This window comes from Triticum urartu, chromosome 2A (assembly GCF_056163025.1).
Source record: "Triticum urartu cultivar PI428250 chromosome 2A, HENAU_Tu73, whole genome shotgun sequence".
Classification (NCBI taxonomy): Eukaryota; Viridiplantae; Streptophyta; class Magnoliopsida; order Poales; family Poaceae; genus Triticum; species Triticum urartu.
The window spans coordinates 386621429-386645402 of record NC_141874.1 but is presented as its reverse complement, the minus strand read 5'-3'; the positions used below and the strand labels follow the sequence as shown (position 1 = coordinate 386645402).

Here is a 23974-nt window from a genome sequence, read left to right as displayed (position 1 = left end):
CCATAGTCCTCGATAATATTGTAGCGGTGCTTAGGCGAAGCCCTGCGACGGTAGTACATCAAGACCGTCACCACGCCGTCGTGCTGACAGAACTCTTCCCCGACACTTTGCTGGATCAGAGTCCGGGGATCGTCATCGAGCTGAACGTGTGCTAGAACTCGGAGGTGCCGTAGTTTCGGTGCTTGATCGGTCGGGCCGTGGAGACGTACGACTACATCAACCAAACGCTTCCGTTGTCGATCTACAAGGTACGTAGATCACACTCTCCCCTCGTTGCTATGCATCACCATGATCTTGCGTGTGCGTAGGAAAATTTTGAAATTACTACGTTCCCCAACAGTGGCATCCGAGCCTAGGTTTTATATGTTGATGTTATATGCACGAGTAGAACACAAGTGAGTTGTGGGCGATATAAGTCATATTGATTACCAGCATGTCATACTTTGGTTCGGCGGTATTGTTGGACGAAGCGGCCCGGACCGACATTACGCGTACGCTTACGCGAGACCGGTTCTCCCGACGTGCTTTGCACATAGGTGGCTTGCGGGTGACAGTTTCTCCAACTTTAGTTGAATCGAGTGTGGCTACGCCCGGTCCTTGCGAAGGTTAAAACAGCACCAACTTGACAAACTATCGTTGTGGTTTTGATGCGTAGGTAAGATTGGCTCTTGCTTAAGCCCGTAGCAGCCACGTAAAACTTGCAACAACAAAGTAGAGGACGTCTAACTTGTTTTTGCAGGGCATGTTGTGATGTGATATGGTCAAGACATGATGCTAAATTTTATTGTATGAGATGATCATGTTTTGTAACCGAGTTATCGGCAACTGGCAGGAGCCATATGGTTGTCGCTTTATTGTATGCAATGCAATCGCGTTGTAATGCTTTACTTTATCACTAAACGGTAGCGATAGTCGTGGAAGCACAAGCTTGGCGAGACGACAACGATGCTACGATGGAGATCAAGGTGTCGCGCCGGTGACGATGGTGATCACGACGGTGCTTCGGAGATGGAGATCACAAGCATAAGATGATGATGGCCATATCATATCACTTATATTGATTGCATGTGATGTTTATCTTTTATGCATCTTATCTTGCTTTGATTGACGATAGCATTATAAGATGATCTCTCACTAAATATCAAGAAGTGTTCTCCCTGAGTATGCACCGTTGCGAAAGTTCTTCGTGCTGAGACACCACGTGATGATCGGGTGTGATAGGCTCTACGTTCAAATACAACGGATGCAAAACAGTTGCACACGTGGAATACTCCGGTTATACTTGACGAGCCAAGCATATACAGATATGGCCTCGGAACACGGAGACCGAAAGGTCGAGCGTGAATCATGTAGTAGATATGATCAACATAGTGATGTTCACCAATAAAACTACTCCATCTCACGTGATGATTGGACATGGTTAGTTGATTTGGATCACGTATCACTTAGAGGATTAGAGGGATGTCTATCTAAGTGGGAGTTCTTTAAGTAAATTAACTGAACTTAAATTTATCATGAAACTTAGTACCTGATAAGTATCTTGCTTGTTTATGCTTGTTTGTAGATAGATGGCTCGTGCTGTTGTTCCGTTGAATTTTAATGCGTTCCTTGAGAAAGCAAAGTTAAAAGATGATGGTAGCAATTACACGGACTGGGTCCGTAACTTGAGGATTATCCTCATTGCTGCACAGAAGAATTACGTCCTGGAAGCACTGCTGGGTGCCAGGCCTGCTGCTGGAGCAACGCCGGATGTTATGAACGTCTGGCAGAGCAAAGCTGATGACTACTCAATAGTTCAGTGTGCCATGCTTTACGGCTTAGAATCGGGACTTCAACGACGTTTTGAACGTCATGGAGCATATGAGATGTTTCAGGAGTTGAAGTTAATATTTCAAGCAAATGCCCGGATTGAGAGATATGAAGTCTCCAATAAGTTCTATAGCTGCAAGATGGAGGAGAACAGTTCTGTCAGTGAGCATATACTCAAAATGTCTGGGTATAATAATCACTTGATTCAATTGGGAGTTAATCTTCCAGATGATTGCGTCATTGACAGAATTCTCCAATCACTGCCACCAAGCTACAAGAGCTTCGTGATGAACTATAATATGCAAGGGATGAATAAGACTATTCCCGAGCTCTTCGCTATGCTGAAAGCTGCGGAGGTAGAAATCAAAAAGGAGCATCAAGTGTTGATGGTCAACAAGACCACTAGTTTCAAGAAAAAGGGCAAAGGGAAGAAGAAGCGGAACTTCAAAAAGAACGGCAAGCAAGTTGCTACTCAAGAGAAGAAACCCAAACCTGGACCTAAGCCTGAAACTGAGTGCTTCTATTGCAAGCAGACTGGGCACTGGAAGCGGAACTGCCCCAAGTATTTGGCGGATAAGAAGGATGGCAAGGTGAACAAAGGTATATGTGATATACATGTTATTGATGTGTACCTTACTAATGCTAGCAGTAGCACCTGGGTATTTGATACTGGTTCTGTTGCTAATATTTGCAACTCGAAACAGGGACTACGGATTAAGCGAAGATTGGCAAAGGACGAGGTGACGATGCGCGTGGGAAACGGTTCCAAAGTCGATGTGATCGCAGTCGGCACGCTGCCTCTACATCTACCTTCGGGATTAATATTAGACCTAAATAATTGTTATTTGGTGCCAGTGTTAAGCATGAACATTATATCTGGATCTTGTTTGATGCGAGACGGTTATTCATTTAAATCAGAGAATAATGGTTGTTCTATTCATATGAGTAATATCTTTTATGGTCATGCACCCTTGAAGAGTGGTCTATTCTTGATGAATCTCGATATTAATAACACACATATTCATATGTTGAAGCCAAAAGATGCAGAGTTGATAATGATAGTGCAACATATTTGTGGCACTGCCGTTTAGGTCATATCGGTGTAAAGCGCATGAAGAAACTCCATACTGATGGACTTTTGAAACCACTTGATTATGAATCACTTGGTACTTGCGAACCGTGCCTCATGGGCAAGATGACCAAAACACCGTTCTCCAGTACTATGGAGAGAGCAACAGATTTGTTGGAAATCATACATACAAATGTATGTGGTCCGATGAATATTGAGGCTCGTGGCGGATATCGTTATTTTCTCACCTTCACAGATGACTTAAGCAGATATGGGTATATCTACTTAATGAAACATAAGTCTGAAACGTTTGAAAAGTTCAAAGAATTTCAGAGTGAAGTTGAAAATCATCATAACAAGAAAATAAAGTTTCTACGATCTGATCGTGGAGGAGAATATTTGAGTTACGAGTTTGGTGTACATTTGAAAAATTGTGGAATAGTTTCGCAACTCACGCCACCCGGAACACCACAGCGTAATGGTGTGTCCGAATATCGTAATCGTACTTTACTAGATATGGTGCGATCTATGATGTCTCTTACTGATTTACCGCTATCATTTTGGGGATACGCTCTAGAGACGGCCACATTCACGTTAAATAGGGCACCATCAAAATCCGTTGAGACGACGCCTTATGAACTGTGGTTTGGCAAGAAACCAAAGTTGTCGTTTCTGAAAGTTTGGGGCTGCGATGCTTATGTGAAAAAGCTTCAACCTGATAAGCTCGAACCCAAATCGGAGAAATGTGTCTTCATAGGATATCCAAAGGAGACTATTGGATATACCTTCTATCACAGATCCGAAGGCAAGACTTTTGTTGCTAAATTCGGAAACTTTCTGGAGAAGGAGTTTCTCTCGAAAGAAGTGAGTGGGAGGAAAGTAGAACTTGACGAGGTAATTGTACCTGCTCCCTTATTGGAAAGTAGTACATCACAGAAAACTGCTTCTGTGACACCTACACCAGTTAGTGAGGAAGCTAATGATGATGATCATGAAACTTCAGAACAAGATACTACTGAACCTCGTAGATCAACCAGAGTAAGATCCGCGCCAGAGTGGTACGGTAATCCTGTTCTGGAAGTTATGCTACTAGATCATGATGAACCTACGAACTATGAAGAAGCGATGGTGAGCCCAGATTCCGCAAAGTGGCTTGAAGCCATGAAATCTGAGATGGGATCCATGTATGAGAACAAAGTATGGACTTTGGTTGACTTGCCCGATGATCGGCAAGCAATTGAGAATAAATGGATCTTCAAGAAGAAGACTGACGCTGACGGTAATATTACTGTCTACAAAGCTTGACTTGTCGCAAAAGGGTTTTGGCAAGTTTAAGGGATTAACTACGATGAGACCTTCTCACCCGTAGCGATGCTTAAGTCTGTCCGAATCATGTTAGCAATTGCCGCATTTTATGATTATGAAATTTGGCAGATGGATGTCAAAACTGCATTCCTGAATGGAATTCTGGAAGAAGAGTTGTATATGATGCAACCATAAGGTTTTGTCGATCCAAAGGGAGCTAACAAAGTGTGCAAGCTCCAGCGAACCATTTATGGACTGGTGCAAGCCTCTTGGAGTTGGAATAAACGCTTTGATAGTGTGATCAAAGCATTTGGTTTTATACAGACTTTTGGAGAAGCCTGTATTTACAAGAAAGTGAGTGGGAGCTCTATAGCATTTCTGATATTATATGTAGATGACATATTACTAATTGGAAATGATATAGAATTTCTGGGTAGCATAAAGGGATACTTGAATAAGAGTTTTTCAATGAAAGACCTCGGTGAAGCTGCTTACATATTAGGCATTAAGATCTATAGAGATAGATCAAGACGCTTAATTGGACTTTCACAAAGCACATACCTTGACAAAGTTTTGAAGAAGTTCAAAATGGATCAAGCAAAGAAAGGGTTCTTGCCTGTGTCACAAGGTGTGAAGTTGAGTAAGACTCAATGCCCGACCACTGTAGAAGATAGAGAGAATATGAAAGATGTTCCCTATGCTTCAACCATAGGCTCTATCATGTATGCAATGCTGTGTACCAGACCTGATGTGTGCCTTGCTATAAGTCTAGCAGGGAGGTACCAAAGTAATCCAGGAGTGGATCACTGGACAGCGGTCAAGAACATCCTGAAATACCTGAAAAGGACTAAGGATATGTTTCTCATATATGGAGGTGACAAAGAGCTCATCGTAAAAGATTACGTTGATGCAAGCTTTGACACTGATCCGGACGATTCTAGATCGCAAACCGGATACGTGTTTACATTAAACGGTGGAGCTATCAGTTGGTGCAGTTCTAAACAAAGCGTTGTAGTGGGATCTACATGTGAAGCGGAGTACATAGCTGCTTCGGAAGCAGCAAATGAAGGAGTCTAGATGAAGGAGTTCATATCCGATCTAGGTGTCATACCTAGTGCATCGGGTCCAATGAAAATCTTTTGTGACAATACTGGTGCAAATGCCTTGGCAAAGGAATCCAGATTTCACAAGAGAACCAAGCACATCAAGAGACGCTTCAATTCCATCCGGGATCTAGTCCAGGTGGGAGACATAGAGATTTGCAAGATACATACGGATCTGAATGTTGCAGACCCGTTGACTAAGCCTCTTCCACGAGCAAAACATGATCAGCACCAAGGCTCCATGGGTGTTAGAATCATTACTGTGTAATCTAGATTATTGACTCTAGTGCAAGTGGGAGACTGAAGGAAATATGACCTAGAGGCAATAATAAAGTTATTATTTATTTCCTTATATCATGATAAATGTTTATTATTCATGCTAGAATTGTATTAACCGAAAACATAATACATGTGTGAATACATAGACAAACAAAGTGTCACTAGTATGCCTCTACTTGACTAGCTCGTTAATCAAAGATGGTTATGTTTCCTAACCATGAACAAATGAGTTGTTATTTGATTAACGGGATCACATCATTAAGTGAATGATCTGATTGACATGACCCATTCCATTAGCTTAGCACCCGATCGTTTAGTATGTTGCTATTGCTTTCTTCATGACTTATACATGTTCCTATGACTATGAGATTATGCAACTCCCGTTTGCCGGAGGAACACTTTGTGTGCTACCAAACGTCACAACGTAACTGGGTGATTATAAAGAGCTCTACAGGTGTCTCCAAAGGTAAATGTTGGGTTGGCGTATTTCGAGATTAGGATTTGTCACTCCGATTGTCGGAGAGGTATCTCTGGGCCCTCTCGGTAATGCACATCACTTAAGCCTTGCAAGCATTGCAACTAATGAGTTAGTTGCGGGATGATGTATTACAGAACGAGTAAAGAGACTTGCCGGTAACGAGATTGAACTAGGTATTGGAATACCGACGATCGAATCTCGGGCAAGTAACATACCGATGACAAAGGGAACAACGTATGTTGTTATGCGGTCTGACCGATAAAGATCTTCGTAGAATATGTAGGAGCCAATATGAGCATCCAGGTTCCGCTATTGGTTATTGACCGGAGATGTGTCTCGGTCATGTCTACATTGTTCTCGAACCCGTAGGGTCCGCACGCTTAAGGTTACGATGATAGTTTTATTATGAGTTTATGCATTTTGATGTACCGAAGTTTGTTCGGAGTCCCGGATGTGATAACGGACATGACGAGGAGTCTCGAAATGGTCGAGACATAAAGATTGATATATTGGAAGCCTATGTTTGGATATCGGAAGTGTTCCGGGTGAAATCGGGATTTTACCGGAGTACCGGGAGGTCACCGGAACCCCCCGGGAGCTATATGGACCATAGTGGGCCTTAGTGGAAAGGAGAAGGGGCAGCCCAAAGTGGGCCGCGCGCCCCTCCCCTCCCTTGGTCCGAATAGGACAAGGAGAGGGGCCGGCCACCCTCTCTCTTTTCCCCCCTCCGCGAATCCTATTCCAACTAGGATTGGGGGGGGGATCCTACTCCCAGAGGGAGTAGGACTCTCCTGGCGCGCCTCTCCTAGGCCAGCCGCACCCCCCCCCCCTTTAGTCCTTTATATACGGAGGCAGGGGCACCCCAGAAACACACAAGTTGATCCAGGTGATCATATTCTTAGCCGTGTGCGGTGCCCCCTTCCACCATAGTCCTCGATAATATTGTAGCGGTGCTTAGGCGAAGCCCTGCGACGGTAGTACATCAAGATCGTCACCACGCCGTCGTGTTGACAGAACTCTTCCCCGACACTTTGCTGGATCGGAGTCCAGGGATCGTCATCGAGCTGAACGTGTGCTAGAACTCGGAGGTGCCGTAGTTTCGGTGCTTGATCGGTCGGGCCATGGAGACGTACGACTACATCAACCAAACGCTTCCGTTGTTGATCTACAAGGTACGTAGATCACACTCTCCCCGCGTTGCTATGCATCACCATGATCTTGCGTGTGCGTAGGAAAATTTTGAAATTACTACGTTCCCCAACAAAGCTTTTCCGAGCGGTATTATCATACCTCGGCCACCGGCCCGTGCGCCAACCATTGTGGCTCCCATCTCGGCTACACCACACCGCCACCTTGCACCTCTGGGCGCTGAATATGGTAAGGATCCACTAAAATTTGAAACAAGAGCAAATAAACATTCAAAGTGAAAGCAACCAGCGGTTCAACTACTACATGAAGCGTGTTTCATATAAGAAAAAAATAATAAAAAGACTTTAGCTAGAAGTTCATGAGGTGGGCCCAAGAAGTTCAAATATTCTTGTAAAGGAGGTTCGCCGTCTATTTACTTGTGCAAAAACACACACAAAACTATGTGCATCTCTGATGAGCGGGTGAAGAATTACGAACAAAATACGAGAAGTCATAATTAAAAAATGAAGTTGTTTGATGTTTATAAAAAGCTCATATTTTCCCCAATACTAAAGATTGAAACTAAGAAGTTCAATTTTTAAAAAAGGAGTAGTTCAATGTATATAATAAAACTCAGGTTCTCTCGTTAATAGAGAATAAAACCAAGAAGTTCAATTTGAAAAAGTGGAGCACTTTGATATTTATTTGAAATATCATTTGTGTAACAGTGACAAATGGATGAGAAAATTACAAACGAAAATACGTCAAAGAAGTTCAACGTGAAATCAACAGGAAGTTCAACTACTACACTGAATGAATTTCACATGAAAAACTCTTAAAATCATCGCAAGTATGGAAATATGATCAACACGGGAAAGTTGCGTGTTTACAGCAGCTTTCCATCGGTATATCACTTGCTCAATTTCGGTGAGTGGATGAAGAGCTACAAGTAGTGAATGGAGATCTGCGAGCAAAAAAAGCACGTGAAAAACAGAGTGAAGTTCAAGTAGACATGCCAGAAGTTCAAGTTCTTCACGCGGTGCATTTTCGAAGAATCTGTTTCGCGATAAAGGCAGAACGAATGATCTCGCGGTTTTTGAAATTACTTAAAACGACTAGGAATCAAAGAAAACCATGAACATGAAAAAGTTTCAAATCTTTCATAGCTTTTCAATGGTATATTATTTGCCCCATTCCGATAAAGTCTATTGAAATTACGGCGAAAATACATTTTTTAGCCATTTTCAAAATTGACTTAAAACCACAAAGAATTAGGAGAAAAAATATATACAAAAAAGTTTCGCATTTGTTCATGCTTTCCGATGCCGTATCATTTGCTGCATTCGGACTTATGGTTAAAATATTAGGTCGAAAATACGAACTCAGTGGAACTTCTACCATTTTCTAAATTACTTTTAAACCATTCAAAATTAGAAAAAACCTTTCAACATGAAAAAGTAGCGCATTTTCATAAGCTTTTCAACGCCATATCATTTGCCTCAATTGGATTAGCCGTTTAGAAATGACATTGAAAATACGAACTCGGCTGTTCGGTTTGTAAAATTTTATGATTTTCCAAATTAATATTTAACCATAAGGAATTAGAGAAAACTTTCAACATGTGGAAGGAGCAGTTTTACAGCAACTTTCCAACACCATATTATTTGTCTCATTCCGATAAATGGTTTAGAAATGCGATCGAAAATACAATTCACGTTTTTTGTATGAAGAAAAATGGTTTCAAAACTGCTCTTAAACCGTTTACATTTTGCCAAAAAATTAACTTGGGTCATGATACTGGTGTCCATAGCTTTCCAAAGGTATATCGCAAGCCCCATTTAGGAAATGTTGGCGGAAGTTCAACCTAGCATTGAGAGAAGTTCAGGTCGAACAAGTCAGGCAGTAAAATTGTAAAAAACGCAATTTCATCACGACCCAATGAGCGAGATTTCTATTTAGAACGGGTATTTAGTTGCTAAAAACGTTTCTAGATTACACTAACATCATATAGAACACGACTAACCAGAATAATTCGCGGGGGAAGCCACGGTTGTGAAGATAGCCCGAAGGTCGGGTTCGTACAGAGCGAAGTTCAGGCGCGTTACTCAGGCAGTTCAGGTTGTGATCAGAATATTATTCTGATCCTTTGATCAGAATAGTGTTTATATATATATATATTATTCTGTTACTAGTAACAGAATATATAGGGTTGCGCTATTCGTCACCCTGGGTGAGGAATATTTATTCTTCACCCCCTCTATTTTACCACCAATTCACTGTAATTTTACGTTTCGTAAGTTTTGTCTTTTTTCCGACGTAAAATGAGACCATAAGAAAATATATAATCGTCGTAAAAAATATTTTACGTTACTTAAAATTACAAACGTAAAAATATAGTGTAAAATATACCAAATTTTCTTATCTTATGACCTATATTTTTATTTTCTTATACCAAATTTTACGTAGTGAATCAATAGGAATGTAACTATTTGAATTCCAAATGTAATTTAATTATGAAGTGATTGTAAGATTACGTGGGGTGAGGAATAACTTATTCTGCACCCTGGGTGATGAATAGCGTATAGTGATGCTATTCATCACCCAGGGTGCAGAATAAGTTATTCCTCACCCCAGGTAATCTTACGGTCGCTTTCTAAATAAATTACATTTAGAATATAAATAGTTATGTGCAGATTGATTCAATATGTAAAATTTGGTTTTAAAAAAATAAAAATATAGGTTATAAGACCAGAAAAATCACATTTTATCTATATTTTACACTATGTTTTTACATTCGTAATTTTACGTAACATAAAATATTTTTTACGGCGAGTACATATTTTCTTACGTTCTTTTTTTATGTATGAAATAAGACAAAATTTACGAAACATAAAAATACGGTGCATTGATGTCAAAATAGAGAGGGGTGAAGAATAACTATTTCTCAACCAGGGTGACGAATAGCGTGACCCTATATATAGACACACACACACACACATCTGGGCTATTCTATTACGCGTAACAGAATATTATTCTGTTACCCTACTTGAACTGATGAAATTCAAGCGGTTGAACTGATGAAATTCGAGCAGTTGAACTCATGCTTTCTGTTGCTGTTAAAAATCGTCTTCTTTAGTTCAATTTTTTTTGCATTTTTTAAAAACGGGGCGTGTAATATATCGTTGGAAAGCTCTTGACATCCACATTACAATCTTATAATTTGTTTTTGCTAAAAAATTATGATTTAAGAGTAGTTTTGAAAAAAAAACCCTTTTTTTCAAAACCAAAAACGCGAATCGTATTTTGGACTTAACTTCCAAACGGTTTGTCGGAATTGAGCAAATGGGATGGCGTTGGAAAGCTTGTGAAAATCCGCATCTTCCATATATCTAGTATTTTTTTCAAATTCTATCTGATCTAAAAGTAATTTGAAAAACGATGAAATTATGGGCGAAATGTTTTCACTGTTTTTTGCAAACGGTTTGTCGGATTGACGCAAATGATACGGCGTTGGAAAGCTATGGAAAATGTGCAACTTTTGCGTATGTAAAGTTTTTTCTAATTCCTTACGGTTTAAATACGAATTCAAATACGGTTAAAATTGGTTTTGAACGTGATCTTTTTAAAAAATTTGTCGAAATGGGGCAAATAATATACCGTTGGATAGCCATCGAAAATGCAAAACTTAGTCATGTTGGACGTTTTCTCTACTTTGCAGCTGTTTAAGAGTAATCTTGAATACAACATGACGGATCCTGCTATTTTCTCGTCTGAAAAACAGAGTAGTCGTACTGATATATGTGTATATTTGTACTGAGATATTTTTTGTAGAATAATTTTAAATGGTTCCAAAAAAGGTACTTGTACTGATGCTTGCATGGGTTTGTACTAAGCGTGTTTTCAATAACTAGACTTTGCTCTGTTTTTTGGGTAATATTTTTCTCGTAAATTTTCAATGGTTTATTGTATCCTAGCCCTGAACTTGCATGGTTTATATTGTTGAACTGAATGTTATTGTATCGTCGGCCCTGTGTTTACATGGTTTATATCATCGAACTGAATGATATTTTTTTAAAAGAAAATGTATTTTTATTCTTTTTTTGAACTAAACATTTTTTTACAACGATGTTCTGGACTTCTCTTATTTTATGACTTGTACTTTTACCATTTGAATTGCAAGGGGTTTCCTTCTGCTTGAACTTTTACAATTTGAATTTCTGTCATTTCTTTTATTTTGAATGGACCACCGTTTTTAACTTTTACTGATCAATATTTTTAATTAAACCAATTTTCCTTTGTAGAAAACCAATTTTCCTTTGTAGAACGGACCACCAATTGTATGTACATCAATTTTTTATTACCTGTAAATGAACTCTATTTTTAGTTGAACTTCCCCTGTAGATGTACATGAATTTTTTACCTGTAAATGAGCTCTCCTCTTTTCTTGAACTTCCAGTGTAGATGGCATGATTTTTTCCATTCAATTCAACGTTTATTTTGAAACTGAATACGCACAAGAGAAGGACCACATGCATCCAACATTCTAACGAGGTTACAATAAATAGGAGACAATGTATACAACAGAAAGGCTTCAAGTAGTACTATAAAAAATCAAGTAGTACCAAGCTCTCCTTATTTTGTTTACTGTAGTTCCTCAAAGTGATGTAGCATACACATAATTGCTTTTTTAGGAGCTTGAACTATTGTTTCGGTCAACATAGGACCATCAATTGTAAAAGTGGCGAACTGAATATAACTTATCTCTATGGATCTCAATGGAGTAAAACAGGGAGCAGTATGTGAATGGCAGTACAAGAACGACGAGCATGGCTGTGGCATCCGGCGATGGCATCATTAGCAAGATGGTGTAGAAGGCCCCTAAGGAATCCCTTGAACTGAGGATGCAGTGGCAGCAGGGACTTTTTTTGTTGAATCCACTGAACAGAAGGGAGCTCCTTAGACCTGTAAGATGGACGGAAAAAACCATATAAGATGAAATGAAATTTGTCAAGGTCGGAATGACCATAATCATGTAAAACATGTAAAAATAACGACAAGTTCATGCACAGTAACATTAGAAGTACACAAACAAAGCTAAACAGAAGTTCCCAAATACTTCATCCGTTTCGAAATATGAACTTCTATATTTATTTTCTTAGAACTTATTATGTTTTCCCTGCAAATTTCATGGGTTTTTTGTGTTTCATGTTTTTTTGTTTATTTTTCTTTCTGTTTTTGTATGAACTTATTATTAGAGAGGCTCCTTTTTCTTTTTCAATTCAAAAGTGAGCAAAGACTAGTTTTAGGTATCAATATAATCAACATTTTTCTATGAACGGCCTGGTCGCTACGACAGTGAACAGCCTGGGACGACGGTATTGGACTGACGTACATAGCCGAGGCCGATAAGGGTAGCATGGCAGCAGAGCTACATGGACTCCAGGGGCATCAATACATGAACTTCTTGCTGTACCTGAACGCGAATAGTTTCAATACCCATGTAAATAGCATAAAAGATGTAGAGGGCATCAAATAATAACCAGAACATATATGTTTTAGAATTCCTCCAGGCTCACACAAAAATATCCAATCACCCTCTGTCATAGAATGAATGCAAAACACAAAAGAAAAATAAATGAGAAAACTGCTTATCCTGAAGTTTGGGAAAACTTAATTGGAGAACTAACAAGAAGGAATACATTAGACCATGGAAAGGTGCACATCATCCTAATTAGTAGAGGCGCAGGTCGCCAGCTCGGATCTAGGAGAGACATTTTTTCGTGATGACCTTCTGCTCCCTCTCCCTGCCTTAACCCAAACAGACGAATAAAAAAGAGCCAACCATAGATGCAAAGTATGCAGAACTCTGAACTTTTCTGGAGCTTTTTGTTGAACTGAAGCATGCTTCGGAGCAGGACGAGATCAAGCGGATCGGGAGGAAGCTGAGCAACATACATTGGAGATGCAAGACCACAGTACATCAATTAGAGATGTCACTGAACTCTGGGACATTTGTGCTACAAGAACTGAATCTACAATAGTCTTAGACTTTCAGGTTCCATATGCAAGATAGCTACAAATTGCTAAAATCAATCACCAACAAAAAAACACCAAAAGGTTAAATGGCAGCTTGAGGAAGAGCCAAAACTATTTTGGGGTGGCGGACGTCAGCAACATGTGGGCTGGGTTGTCGTGCATCGGGAAGGGTGAGGAAAACGGCAACCCAATCACTATAGTGGAAATAGAAGCTCACGGACGTGGACTGCTGCTCGGCATGAACTTGACCGTCCGGATGCCACGGGGCTGGACTGGGGACGGCGCTGGACATACTCGAGCAGTGGCAAGGGAGCTTAGAGAATCAGTGTACATTGACAACGGTCTGCTTGCACAAGGTGATGTACTGCTCTCCTGGGATGAACGGGCGAAGTGTGTGCCTCCCATGCCGCAGCGTCGAATTGCTTCAGGTTGTGTCGCTGAACGACCCGGTGTGGCGGCCAAGAAAGGTATGGGCAGTACAATGATGGAGCTCCACAGGTAGTGGCACAAGGGTCGACACAATCGGCCTGGGAGCTGCGACGGTGAACGGCCTGGGGCGGCCGGGTTGGACTACTAGTACGGATGCCACATCCTGGAAACCTTTGCAATTGACATGGGGATGCTTCCAGATGCACCTTCGATCATGCACCAAGACATTTTATTTTATGTTGTTTTACAGTAGAGCAAATACTAATTTTTATGCCAAGTAAGTTCAAACAGAACAGAAGTGCAGCTTCATTTGCAAGAATAGAAAAGAACATAGGTTTCTTTTGATACATAGAGGCATAACACCTGTTGTTCTAGAGGAATAACATGGAAATAAGGAGGAAATTGGACTTGCAATTGTTAAGTAGGTGAACTAAAAAGCATACAAAACATACACTGAAGAGCGAGATCCGGCCGGTGACGTTGCGGTGGGCCGTCTGCACACACACGGTCACACTCCACCGTGCCCCAATCTCCACCTCGGTGAACTGAATGAAATTTATAAATTGAACCGAATTGAAAGAAGAATTTGGACATCATGTGTACATCAAGAAATAAACTTGAGCAGTACCAACTACTAAACAAAAAGTTTTGGTATATTGAGATTAGAGATTGTACATTGGTGAACTTTTTCTCCCTACAGAATCGTTAATCAAATAGATGTACTGTTCGCGAGGTTTTATCAACATGATAAGTAGTAGCAGTACCACTCTAGGTGGCAAAGTAGTAGCGGCACAAAAGAAGGCCACCATCAATAGTGAGTACTACCGCGACACCTAAACTATGTGTTGGCCACGCTTGCTTTACATAGTACTACAAGATTTTTATGGAAAAAAGTACTACAAGATCCGTGAACATGAGGGCATACAGAAGTTGTACTGAAGGTGTGCATTAGAGCAGCCGGAAGAGGATGCAGCAGCACGCACGCACCACCAGATAAGTTCTCCTATCTCCATAACACATGTATACATACACACATCTCCATCTACAACAAACAAAAGAAATTGTTGACCTCCAGAGTTTTTGCAAAGTGAATTAACTTTTCCAACCAGAGAACTTGCTACACTAAGCAAAGGCGAACTACTAATTCCCAAAAATTGCAGGATGTCTACTTCCCTGAACCAGAACTTTTGAACTTCATGTATGCTCATATATGCTATTTCTTTTGAGTTCCCTATCAAGTGATCGGTTTCAGTAGCCGAGAAAATTGGCTCAACCTCATAGCTACGAAAATGAATTTGATTGAACCTTCACACATAGAAAGTTTAAACTTCGCTCAATAGCTAAATAGTTCAACCACATACATACAAGCAGAAAACAAGCAAAATTTGGTCCTATTTAGACATATACATGAGTACAATAGATCAAGTCCCAAAACTTTTGTATATAAGATAATTGATAGCCACATTTCTTAGTATTTTTGAAATATACATGAGTACAATAGCTCAAGCAAATAGGACACCACGTAAGTGATGGAGAAGGCAGAGAATTAGTTCAACATCCAGTCAGCAATTTAAAAGTAAAGAGGTAACAAAATGTAGTTGAGCTATACTGCATCACACAAAAAAAACTTGAACTTTGCATAATCAAACCTGCTTAGCGACGAACTCCAGCTTAAGATGTATCCTGTACCAAGACCAAGCTTAAGATGTATCCTGTACCAAGACCAATCTAGAGAACCAGAACTGCAGAAATTAGCAAATTTGAACTTTTAGTAATTCATTCCATCGGCAAAATGAATTACAAAATCTTCTCATCACAAACTATGTACATCAACAGCAAAATCGAAGCAACAACTGTAACCATATTTGAAAATCGCAGAAGCAATACATAGGTGTACTGATGCGCGGGGAATTTTAGAACTGATGTTCTATTATTTTTTACTACTGATGTCAATCTTGCTCTTCTTTTTCCCTTGCTGCTTGTTGCATGTGCACCAAAATTGTAATAGCAAAGCACCTTAAATTAATTGACAAAAGAGGTTCCTCTATGCACAAAAGAGGGAGTCTCTCCAACCTGTTGACATTGTTTAACATGGCAGTCTGCAAACTCTGTTGTGCATCTACAAATCTTCTCATACTGTATGAAGAACATGGAAAAACATATGTAATTGGACTTACAACCGGCAAGTAGATGAACTGAAATGAATACAAATACCCGTCGTACTATACAGGAATAACATGGAAACACAGATGAAATCGAACTTATGATCGACAAGTAGATGAACTGAAACAGAATACAAAGATACATGTAAAGAGGAAGGGGGAAGGCCAGACCTCGTCATTGCACCGTTGAACGGCCTCGGTTGTCGGCAGTGAACGGACTGTGGTGCCGGCGGTGAACGGCCTGTCTGCTGCGGGAATCGGGGGATGGGGCACGGCCTGCAGAAGCAGGAGGCGGTGACCTACAGAAGGAAGAGGCCGCGACCTGACGGCGGAAGAGAATTGAAGAAATAAATATTAGGGCCTGCTCATATATCCACAAATTCACACACCAAAACTAAAAGAAAATAATAGAACAGAAATAAGAGAATGTTAAATTTGACGTATCAGTTTTTACCATCACTTCCAAACCTTTAGTTTTTTCACTCCTATCTAATCTTCAGCAAATTCTCTAGCGGACTATTATTCTTGTCAAAAGTAATCAACATGAATGATCTCCACCAGTTACCAATTCTAGTGGAGCTATTTGTACCTTCATCATAGAAAAAAGTAGACTTAATATTTCTAAGTTCTGAAGATGAACAAATGAATCGTACAAAATACTATCCAGAAATCACACTTTTCACAATACCCAAATTCTGAACTTGCCATACAATACTTTTTTATTTTGTCATGCGGGACTCTTTGAACTTGCACAATTCATTGGTGGCAGGAAGCAGCAACTAGAAGTATACAATTGTTTTACAACATCCTAAACCCTAAACCGTATCTGTAGGAAATCTAGTCAGGGTCTCAGGAATCAACTAAATTTTCCACTCAATTCTATATTTCATCAGTACTAGTAGGACTCAACCATAAGTGCGGAATTGTAGCAATGTTAAGGAAATAGTTTCAGGAGCTGCTCACGCCGGATGTGGGGTGCTCGCGCTCGTGGACGCTATCGACGCCGACGACGGGATCCAGCCATCCACGGGAGCCCCGCTCATGGACACCGACGATGTGCTCCGGGGGATGTTTAATCTTTATCTAATTTGCCACAATTTTATTTTTTACAGCTCACTTGCAGAACAAAGAGACATATTAGGTGCCTCATTTTTTCATGAAAAAATCAAATAACATTTTTGGACGCCAGAAGAAATCTAGAGGAAAGAATCTTACCTCCACAGTGCAGTAGCTGGGCCTCCCTGCAGCAGGAGAGAGACGAGGTGCTCCATCGAACGTCACCGTGGGAACGACATGGTGGTAGCCAGATCCTGAGTGTTGCTGCAATGAACGGACCGGGTTGGTGGCGTTGAATGGCCTGGGGTGGTCCGGTACTGTGGTTATGGAGCCCCACTAGGACGAGATGCACGGTGTGGGAGCTGGGGGAGATGGGGGCGCGGCGGTGGCCGGAGCTGGTGGAGATGTGGTCGGGGCGGCGGTAGGAGCCTGGGAGGAGAGTGCGGCAGGGAAGGTCGGGGCAGCGGCGCGCATGGCAGGAGGAGTAAGGAGGTGCGGCGGCGGCGCGCGTGCTAGGAGGAGGAAGGAGGTGCGGGGGCGGCGGCACGGGTGCTAGGAGGAGGAAGGAAGCACAGGTGCCAGGAGGAGGAAGGAGGTGCGGGGATGGTAGCGCACGTGCCAGGAGGAGGAAGGAGATGCGGGGATGGCGGCGCGCGTGCCAGGAGGAGGAAGAGGAGCGGGATCGGTGACACATTTGGTCTGGAGGAGGAAGAAGAGCAAGGTCGCCAGCGCTCTTGGTCGGGAGAAAACGAGGAGAAGTATGTCGACGGGTGTGGGGAATCAGAGATTGGAAGGAGGTGGATCCATCGGCGGCCAGTCACGGCGCCGCGGGCTCCCTCGCTCCGTCTACCGCCATCACTCGCTCGTCCGCCACGGCTGCCTTCGGTGGAAGGAGGTGGGTAGGTTGGGGGCTGGTCGGGAAGTTTCTACTGTGGTCTGCGCGTCGTGCGGCGAGGGGTAACAGAATTTCTGTTACCTAGTAACAGTAACAGAATACTACGCGTCGTGAATCCTCGCTCTGTGTGGGGACTTTTCGGTTTCAAAAGCATGCTGCCATATTAAAGTTATGCATTGAGTATATTTAAACACCACGTAACACTTTATACATATGTTTGTGTCACATGCACACAGTGGTTGTCTTCAGGCACTCCCTTGTGTGATTATCGACGACAAGCTAGCCTATTTTGTGGGCCGCGTGTGGAACGTCAATGCATGACTTTGACCCAACAAACAAGAGAGGTTATACGACCAAGGTGATGATTCGTCTTGGTTAGTCTTACAATACGCCTTGGTGAGATGCCCCCTCCGCCCGACTAAACATGTGTGTGTGTGTGTGTGTGTGGGGGGGGGGGGGGGGGGGCAGTACTACTTCATACTAGATGAATCTCCGTCGGACCGGGGATGCCCGGTTAATTTGCTATGCACATGTGCCACATCAAATTTGTGATTTGGTTATTTAAATATCAAACCACATCGTTTTCACACACACACATCGGACCACCCACAAGTGTGGTTCGTATGTGGTCTCACCCATCGAATGCCACAGGAACACATCTGTGGGCCCGCACATAGTCCACATTTCATCAGAAGCAGAGGGAGTGGGGTGGTTGACCATGATGTACTCCTTTCAGTTTTGTGTTACGGTACGGTGAGATGTCAGACCTACCTATTTGGGGGCATGCATTCATAGCTAGTATTCCCCTCCCAGCAACACGAAGTGTGTGTGTTTGTGCGGGGGGGGGGGGGGGGGGGGAGAGGGGGGCTAGCAATAATAACGTGCGCTTTGTGCGACAGGTGCCACATCAAAGTTGTGCATTTGATATTTGAACACCAAACCACCCTTTTCATACATTAGCAAAAGAGCCCGTGCATTGCAACGGTAACATGCATGTTTAACTCTATATCGGAATGTATTGTCTACTTTTTTTATAGTTATAAAACTTTTCTTCTTCTTATATACACTCTTGCTATAAGGAAAAACCTCATCCATCATGTATGGTGTTACAAAACCCAACTAATAGTAGTTATTAATTATTATACTTAATAAGGAAAATACGCATCTTTTAGGTAAAAAAGAGGACACAAAAATCAAAGAAGCAAACTAATATTGATCTATACGGTTAGTAAGGGCAGATCTAGATCATCTCTTCTTCTTTTTTGTGAAAGAGTTCTAGATCATCTCAATATGATATCTCTAAGTTTAAATAGATAGATGTCCAATAAATAGTTCACATATATGGATTAACCTCCCGTGCATGCAAAAATCTATTGAATCACAAAATTACAAATTGACATCAAGATTAATATTGCATCCATGTTAAAAAGAATAAGCTCACATCCATATTGGGGAATGATACAACTTTATTTTTTTCATGAGAAAAACCAGACAATGTATGTTTGCACATTAACAAATATATATTATATATACATTCAGTTCCATGGATCAAAACCTAAAGGCTCAAATGAAATCACACGAAGTGCTTTGTTTAACATGTGCAGTCATTTGCTCCCTCGATTGCTGGGCCCTCTCGTAGAAGTGATGCTCTCTCTCATTATATCACACAATTGTATGCTTTTTACAACTAATCAGCAACTACTGTACAATTACGGACGACAAACTATTGTATGCTTATGAAACTGAATAACACGAAAGTACTCAGTCTTGTGCCTACAGAAGCACTTCGATGAACACAATGCAGGCGTCTGCATTGTACTCCAAGAGATGTTGCACACAGAACCTGATGGTTTGATTGTTAATGTGAGGGTTGAATTGATAAATTATGGACTCAACTATAATACAGAAAAAAGAAGAATCACCGCCGCTGGCACGAAAGTGTTCCTGAGCAGGGGAGACACCATGACACTGGTTGAGCTCCATAGCCTCCTCCACTCATCGCGGGACGGCGCTAGTTGCCCAGAGCCAGACCTGAGGGAATTGCCATAGTGGCGAATGAACCTGGCGCCATTTTGCCGTGTTGTCGTTGGTGTGAGGCCTCCGTGTGGCATAGCAGGCTATGCTAGGAGGAGCGGCGACCAGGCGCCTCTTCCTTGCACTATTAGGAAAAGGCTTATACATAGAAGTTTACCAGTAGCACGTGTTTAGAACCCCATGCTACTGACAAGTACTAGTAGCGTCTGTTATAAAGTGCGCTACAGGTACAACTTAGCAGTAGCGTGGGTTTACTTCGGGCATGCTACTGGTAAGTTAGCCACACCACACCCCCCCGGCCAAAAAATAGTAGCAGCGTTGGTACTCTAACCAGCGCTACTATTAATAAAATAGCAGTAGCGCCTGTCCACCTAGACGTGCTACTGCTACTTCTTCTATGTGTAATCTTTTACCAGTAGCGTGGGTATTGGACAAGCGCTATAGCTAGTTTTACTTACCAGTAGATATTTTGGCTGGCACACATAGCAGTAGCGCGCTTTGGTGTCCCGCGCTACTGCTATGGTCGCCAGCCAAAATATCTGCCACCTTTCCCCCCTCTTCTTCCTCCCCCTTTCTTTCTCCCCCTCCCTCTTGCACTTGCTTGTTCTTCAATGCTTCCCCTCTTCTTTGCCCCTCCTACCCCCCTCCATTAATGCCCTCCCTCCTTTCTCTTCCTTTCTTTTGTCCCTCCTCCCATTCTCTTCTTTGCCCCTCCACCAGCCCCTCCATTGATGCCCTCCCTCCTTCCTCTTCCTTTCTTTTGCCCCTTCTACCCTTCTCTTTTTTGCCCCTCCACCACCCCCTCCATTAATGCCCTCCCTCCTCCCTCTCATAGCTCTCTCTCTCCCTAGCTAGTTGGAGCTATATTTATGTAGGTACCTCACTATCTAGAGCTACTAGCTAATTATAAGAAGGTGCTCGATATCCCTCTCAACAAATAGGTGAGCAAAAAAAGAGTTGTGCAAGAATGGAAATATGTGTGTTTGTGATTAGGACCGAAACTATGTGCGATATGAATATGCCGAATTGTGTGTGGCATGTGAGTGACATGAGTTGCATATGTTTTGCCGAAATGTCGATTCAATTCTGTTTCGGCGAATTTCAGGCAAACTCAATATGTCCTATGTTTAGGGAAGGTCATGCCGAATTTTCATATGAATTTGATCCATGCATGCATATATACATGGTTATAATATTTGCTCCATGCGCAGGTGATCATGAAGGTCAATGGAAGGATGGTGGAAAGATACTGGCAATCCGCTGTGGACGACATATATGAAAAAACACTGAAGGATGTTTTATGTCCGTGTCGAAAATGAAAAGGAATAGTCAGGCTCGACCCCTTTAAGGGTGACACATTCAAGGCGCACCTGCTCATGCATGGTTTCATGCATGGCCATACTCGGTGGATAAGTGAAGATGACGATGATGATGATGATGATGATGAGGAGGAGGATGTCGACGGGGCTGGAAATAACGACATGGGGCCACCGGACGAAGAGATGACCGATTATGTGCCCGAAGAGGAAGACGACCTCGGAAATGTCGATGGCGAAGAGGCAGTTCAAGGCGGAGAAGAAGCGGACATGCCGCCGTCTTCGTCACTACCAAGTTTAGCCATGCGGGACCCGCATGTTCGAGACCTGCTTCGCAAGAAGACGACTAGCGACAGAGCTGCTTCCAGAGAGGAGGCCAAACTAGCGCAACTAGAGGTAGACTCGATGACTTTTTTGTATGATGGTTGCAATCGCAAGGTGACCCGCTTGAGTTTCACACTAGAACTTCTAAAGATGAAGGCAAAAAACAAATGGACAGATACAAGCCTAGATGAGCTTCTGAAGTATCTAAAGAAGGTTCTTCCCGCGGGAAGCCTGTGTCCTACTAGTGTCGAGGAGGCAAAGAAAATCGTGTGCCCTCTTGATCTGCCACACATTAGATATCACACATGCATCAATGACTACATCATATATCGGAACGAGCACGTAGAAAAAACCATCTGTCCAAAGTGCAATGCTTCACGATATAAAAAGGCCGGAAAGAATGTTCCATAGAAAGTTGTATGGTACTTTCCGATCACTCCGCGTCTACAGCGGTATTTCGTAGATCTTAAGGGAATAAAGCTTATGCGCTAGTATGCGGAGAGGATGAAGCCAGATGACGGAGATGAGCCGAAGCTAAGACATCTCGCAGATGCTAGCCAGTGGAGAGCTTTAAATGCTGAATTTGATTTTCTGCAAATGATCCAAAGAATATCGTGCTTGGCAATAGTAGTGATGGCATGAATCCATTTGGCAACCAGAACACCAATCATAGCACATGGCCCGTGTTTGTATGGATGTACAACCTCCCCCCTGGTTGTGCATGAAGGAAAAATACAAACACGTGGCTATGCTTATTCAAGGGCCGAGACAACTGGGAAATGATATAAATCTGTATCTCAGGTTACTGAAAGAGGAGCTACAGAACTTATGGACAACGCCGGCCAAGACATGGGATGCAAGCAAAGGAGAGCATTTTTACATGAGAGCCGCGCTGATCACGATGGTGCAGGATTATCTCAGTTACAACTATCTCTCCATCCAGATGTGCCACGGATATTGCGGATGCACGAGGTGCATGAATGATACAACTTCCTGACACCTGCGCTGCATTGGGTTGGAACGCTTCGTGCAGTGAGACGCGAAAAATCGAAGGCGTCGTATCGCGCACGCCATACACCGGTCTAAAGTTCAACACAGTTACCCACTTCATCCCCATCATCGAATTGTAAGGTTCAGGCATATTACCGAGACCTACTTGGACTTTGTAGCGCCCATGCTCATGGATTGTGTCGGTCGTGGATTGAGTTGGCTGGGTTGTTGGATCCTTGGCTAGGAGCAGCCCGTTCTTGCAATCGACAGGACGGAGCTCCAGGGTGCTAGTCAGCCGGTAGCCACCATGTTAGCTAGACTGTGTCACCGAGAAATTTCTGACAACGGGCAATGAACGACGACAAAGTGAAGGGACACTGGCTGCTTGGTTCCTACCGCAAGCCGGCTCGATCTCTCCTAATTGACTATGTAGTACGTACAAAGCTTGCCCGGTATATCGGGCAGATGTGTATGCAGAGAACCTAGCTAACCAACTTGATCGATGCACAACAGCCAATTTTTTTGGCTGGAAAGACACACACACACAACACAAGGATGGATTGATAGCCACAGGAATCTGACGTTCCTCTTGTTTCAGTTACAGCTGGCTAGGGTACCTACATATATATATATATATTAGCTAGCTAGCCAATGCTAATCCTACTCGGTAACAGCTAAGATACGAATATGGACAAATGCCTATACGTGCACGACAAGGACACATATGTATACGTGGTGATAATTAAAAAAACACCATGTTGCTGCATTGTTGTAGTCAAGGAATTGGTGGGCAAGTAACTTTTTTTCTCCTACTTATGGGTGGCATTGATGGGTAATTTTTATCAAATCTATACTTTAAATCTTAGCCATCAATCTTTACAGTTAACTTAAGATCAACAGATATAAAAGGATGATGTATGGAGAACTATGAAAGTTTCCGTCCTTTAATATCAGGTATATCAGGTAAAGATATATTTGGTCCACATGCAAGTGTGTTCATGTTCTGACCCTTTCTCGTGTTTTTTGGCCCAATTTCTAAACATCATAGGAGTCGGACGCAGCAACCGTCTGTGATCGGATACGAAACGGACACAGTTCCCTAGGACTACCCATGTGCCGCGACCCTGCCCCTGTCACCCACATGATCACAGTAGATTGGCCTCCACGAGGCTTCCCTCCCCCTCTCGAAAACATCTACTCCCTTTCAATCTCCAAAATATCTATCCGCGTAGATGGTTTTTTTGTTTGATAGCACACAATTAGTATGTCTGGACCGTGTGCGATGTATGTTACTCCCGCTCTACTTCAATCTGTAGATCCAAATTTTCAGTAGCCCCGACATTTTACTCCCGCCTCCATCCCCCACAATCTCAAAAATATCTACTCGGCTGGAGCATTTTTCTGTTTGATAGCACATGATTATTGTATTTAACCATGTGTGATGTTCATTACTCCTGCTCTGCTCTGCTTCAATCCCTTGATCCAAATTTTTGGTAGCCCCGCCATTTTACTCCCGCCTAGTAAAATTTTCAGTACCCGTGACATTTTCTCAAACACCACC

At 42.3% G+C, this 23974-nt stretch overlaps 1 protein-coding gene across 2 annotated transcripts; it reads right to left on the bottom strand.

Annotated features, from left to right (window-relative positions):
- Window positions 1-11770: 11770 nt before the first annotated feature.
- LOC125537395 (uncharacterized) lies at window positions 11771-17807 on the bottom strand. 2 transcript variants are annotated; one of them, XM_087543963.1, is made up of 9 exons: window positions 17014-17807; window positions 16762-16914; window positions 15970-16120; window positions 15710-15772; window positions 15286-15378; window positions 14562-14678; window positions 14089-14181; window positions 12564-12644; window positions 11771-12133 (listed from the first exon to the last, which is right to left on the bottom strand). In XM_087543963.1, the coding sequence occupies exons 2-5, from the start codon at window positions 16839-16841 to the stop codon at window positions 15337-15339; spliced, it is 336 nt and encodes a 111-aa protein (XP_087400089.1). In that variant the 5' UTR covers window positions 16842-16914; window positions 17014-17807; the 3' UTR covers window positions 11771-12133; window positions 12564-12644; window positions 14089-14181; window positions 14562-14678; window positions 15286-15336. The 2 variants fall into 2 exon arrangements, with proteins under 2 accessions (XP_087400089.1, XP_087400090.1); XM_087543964.1 differs by lacking the exon at window positions 14562-14678.
- Between the last annotated feature and the right edge of the window lie 6167 nt (window positions 17808-23974).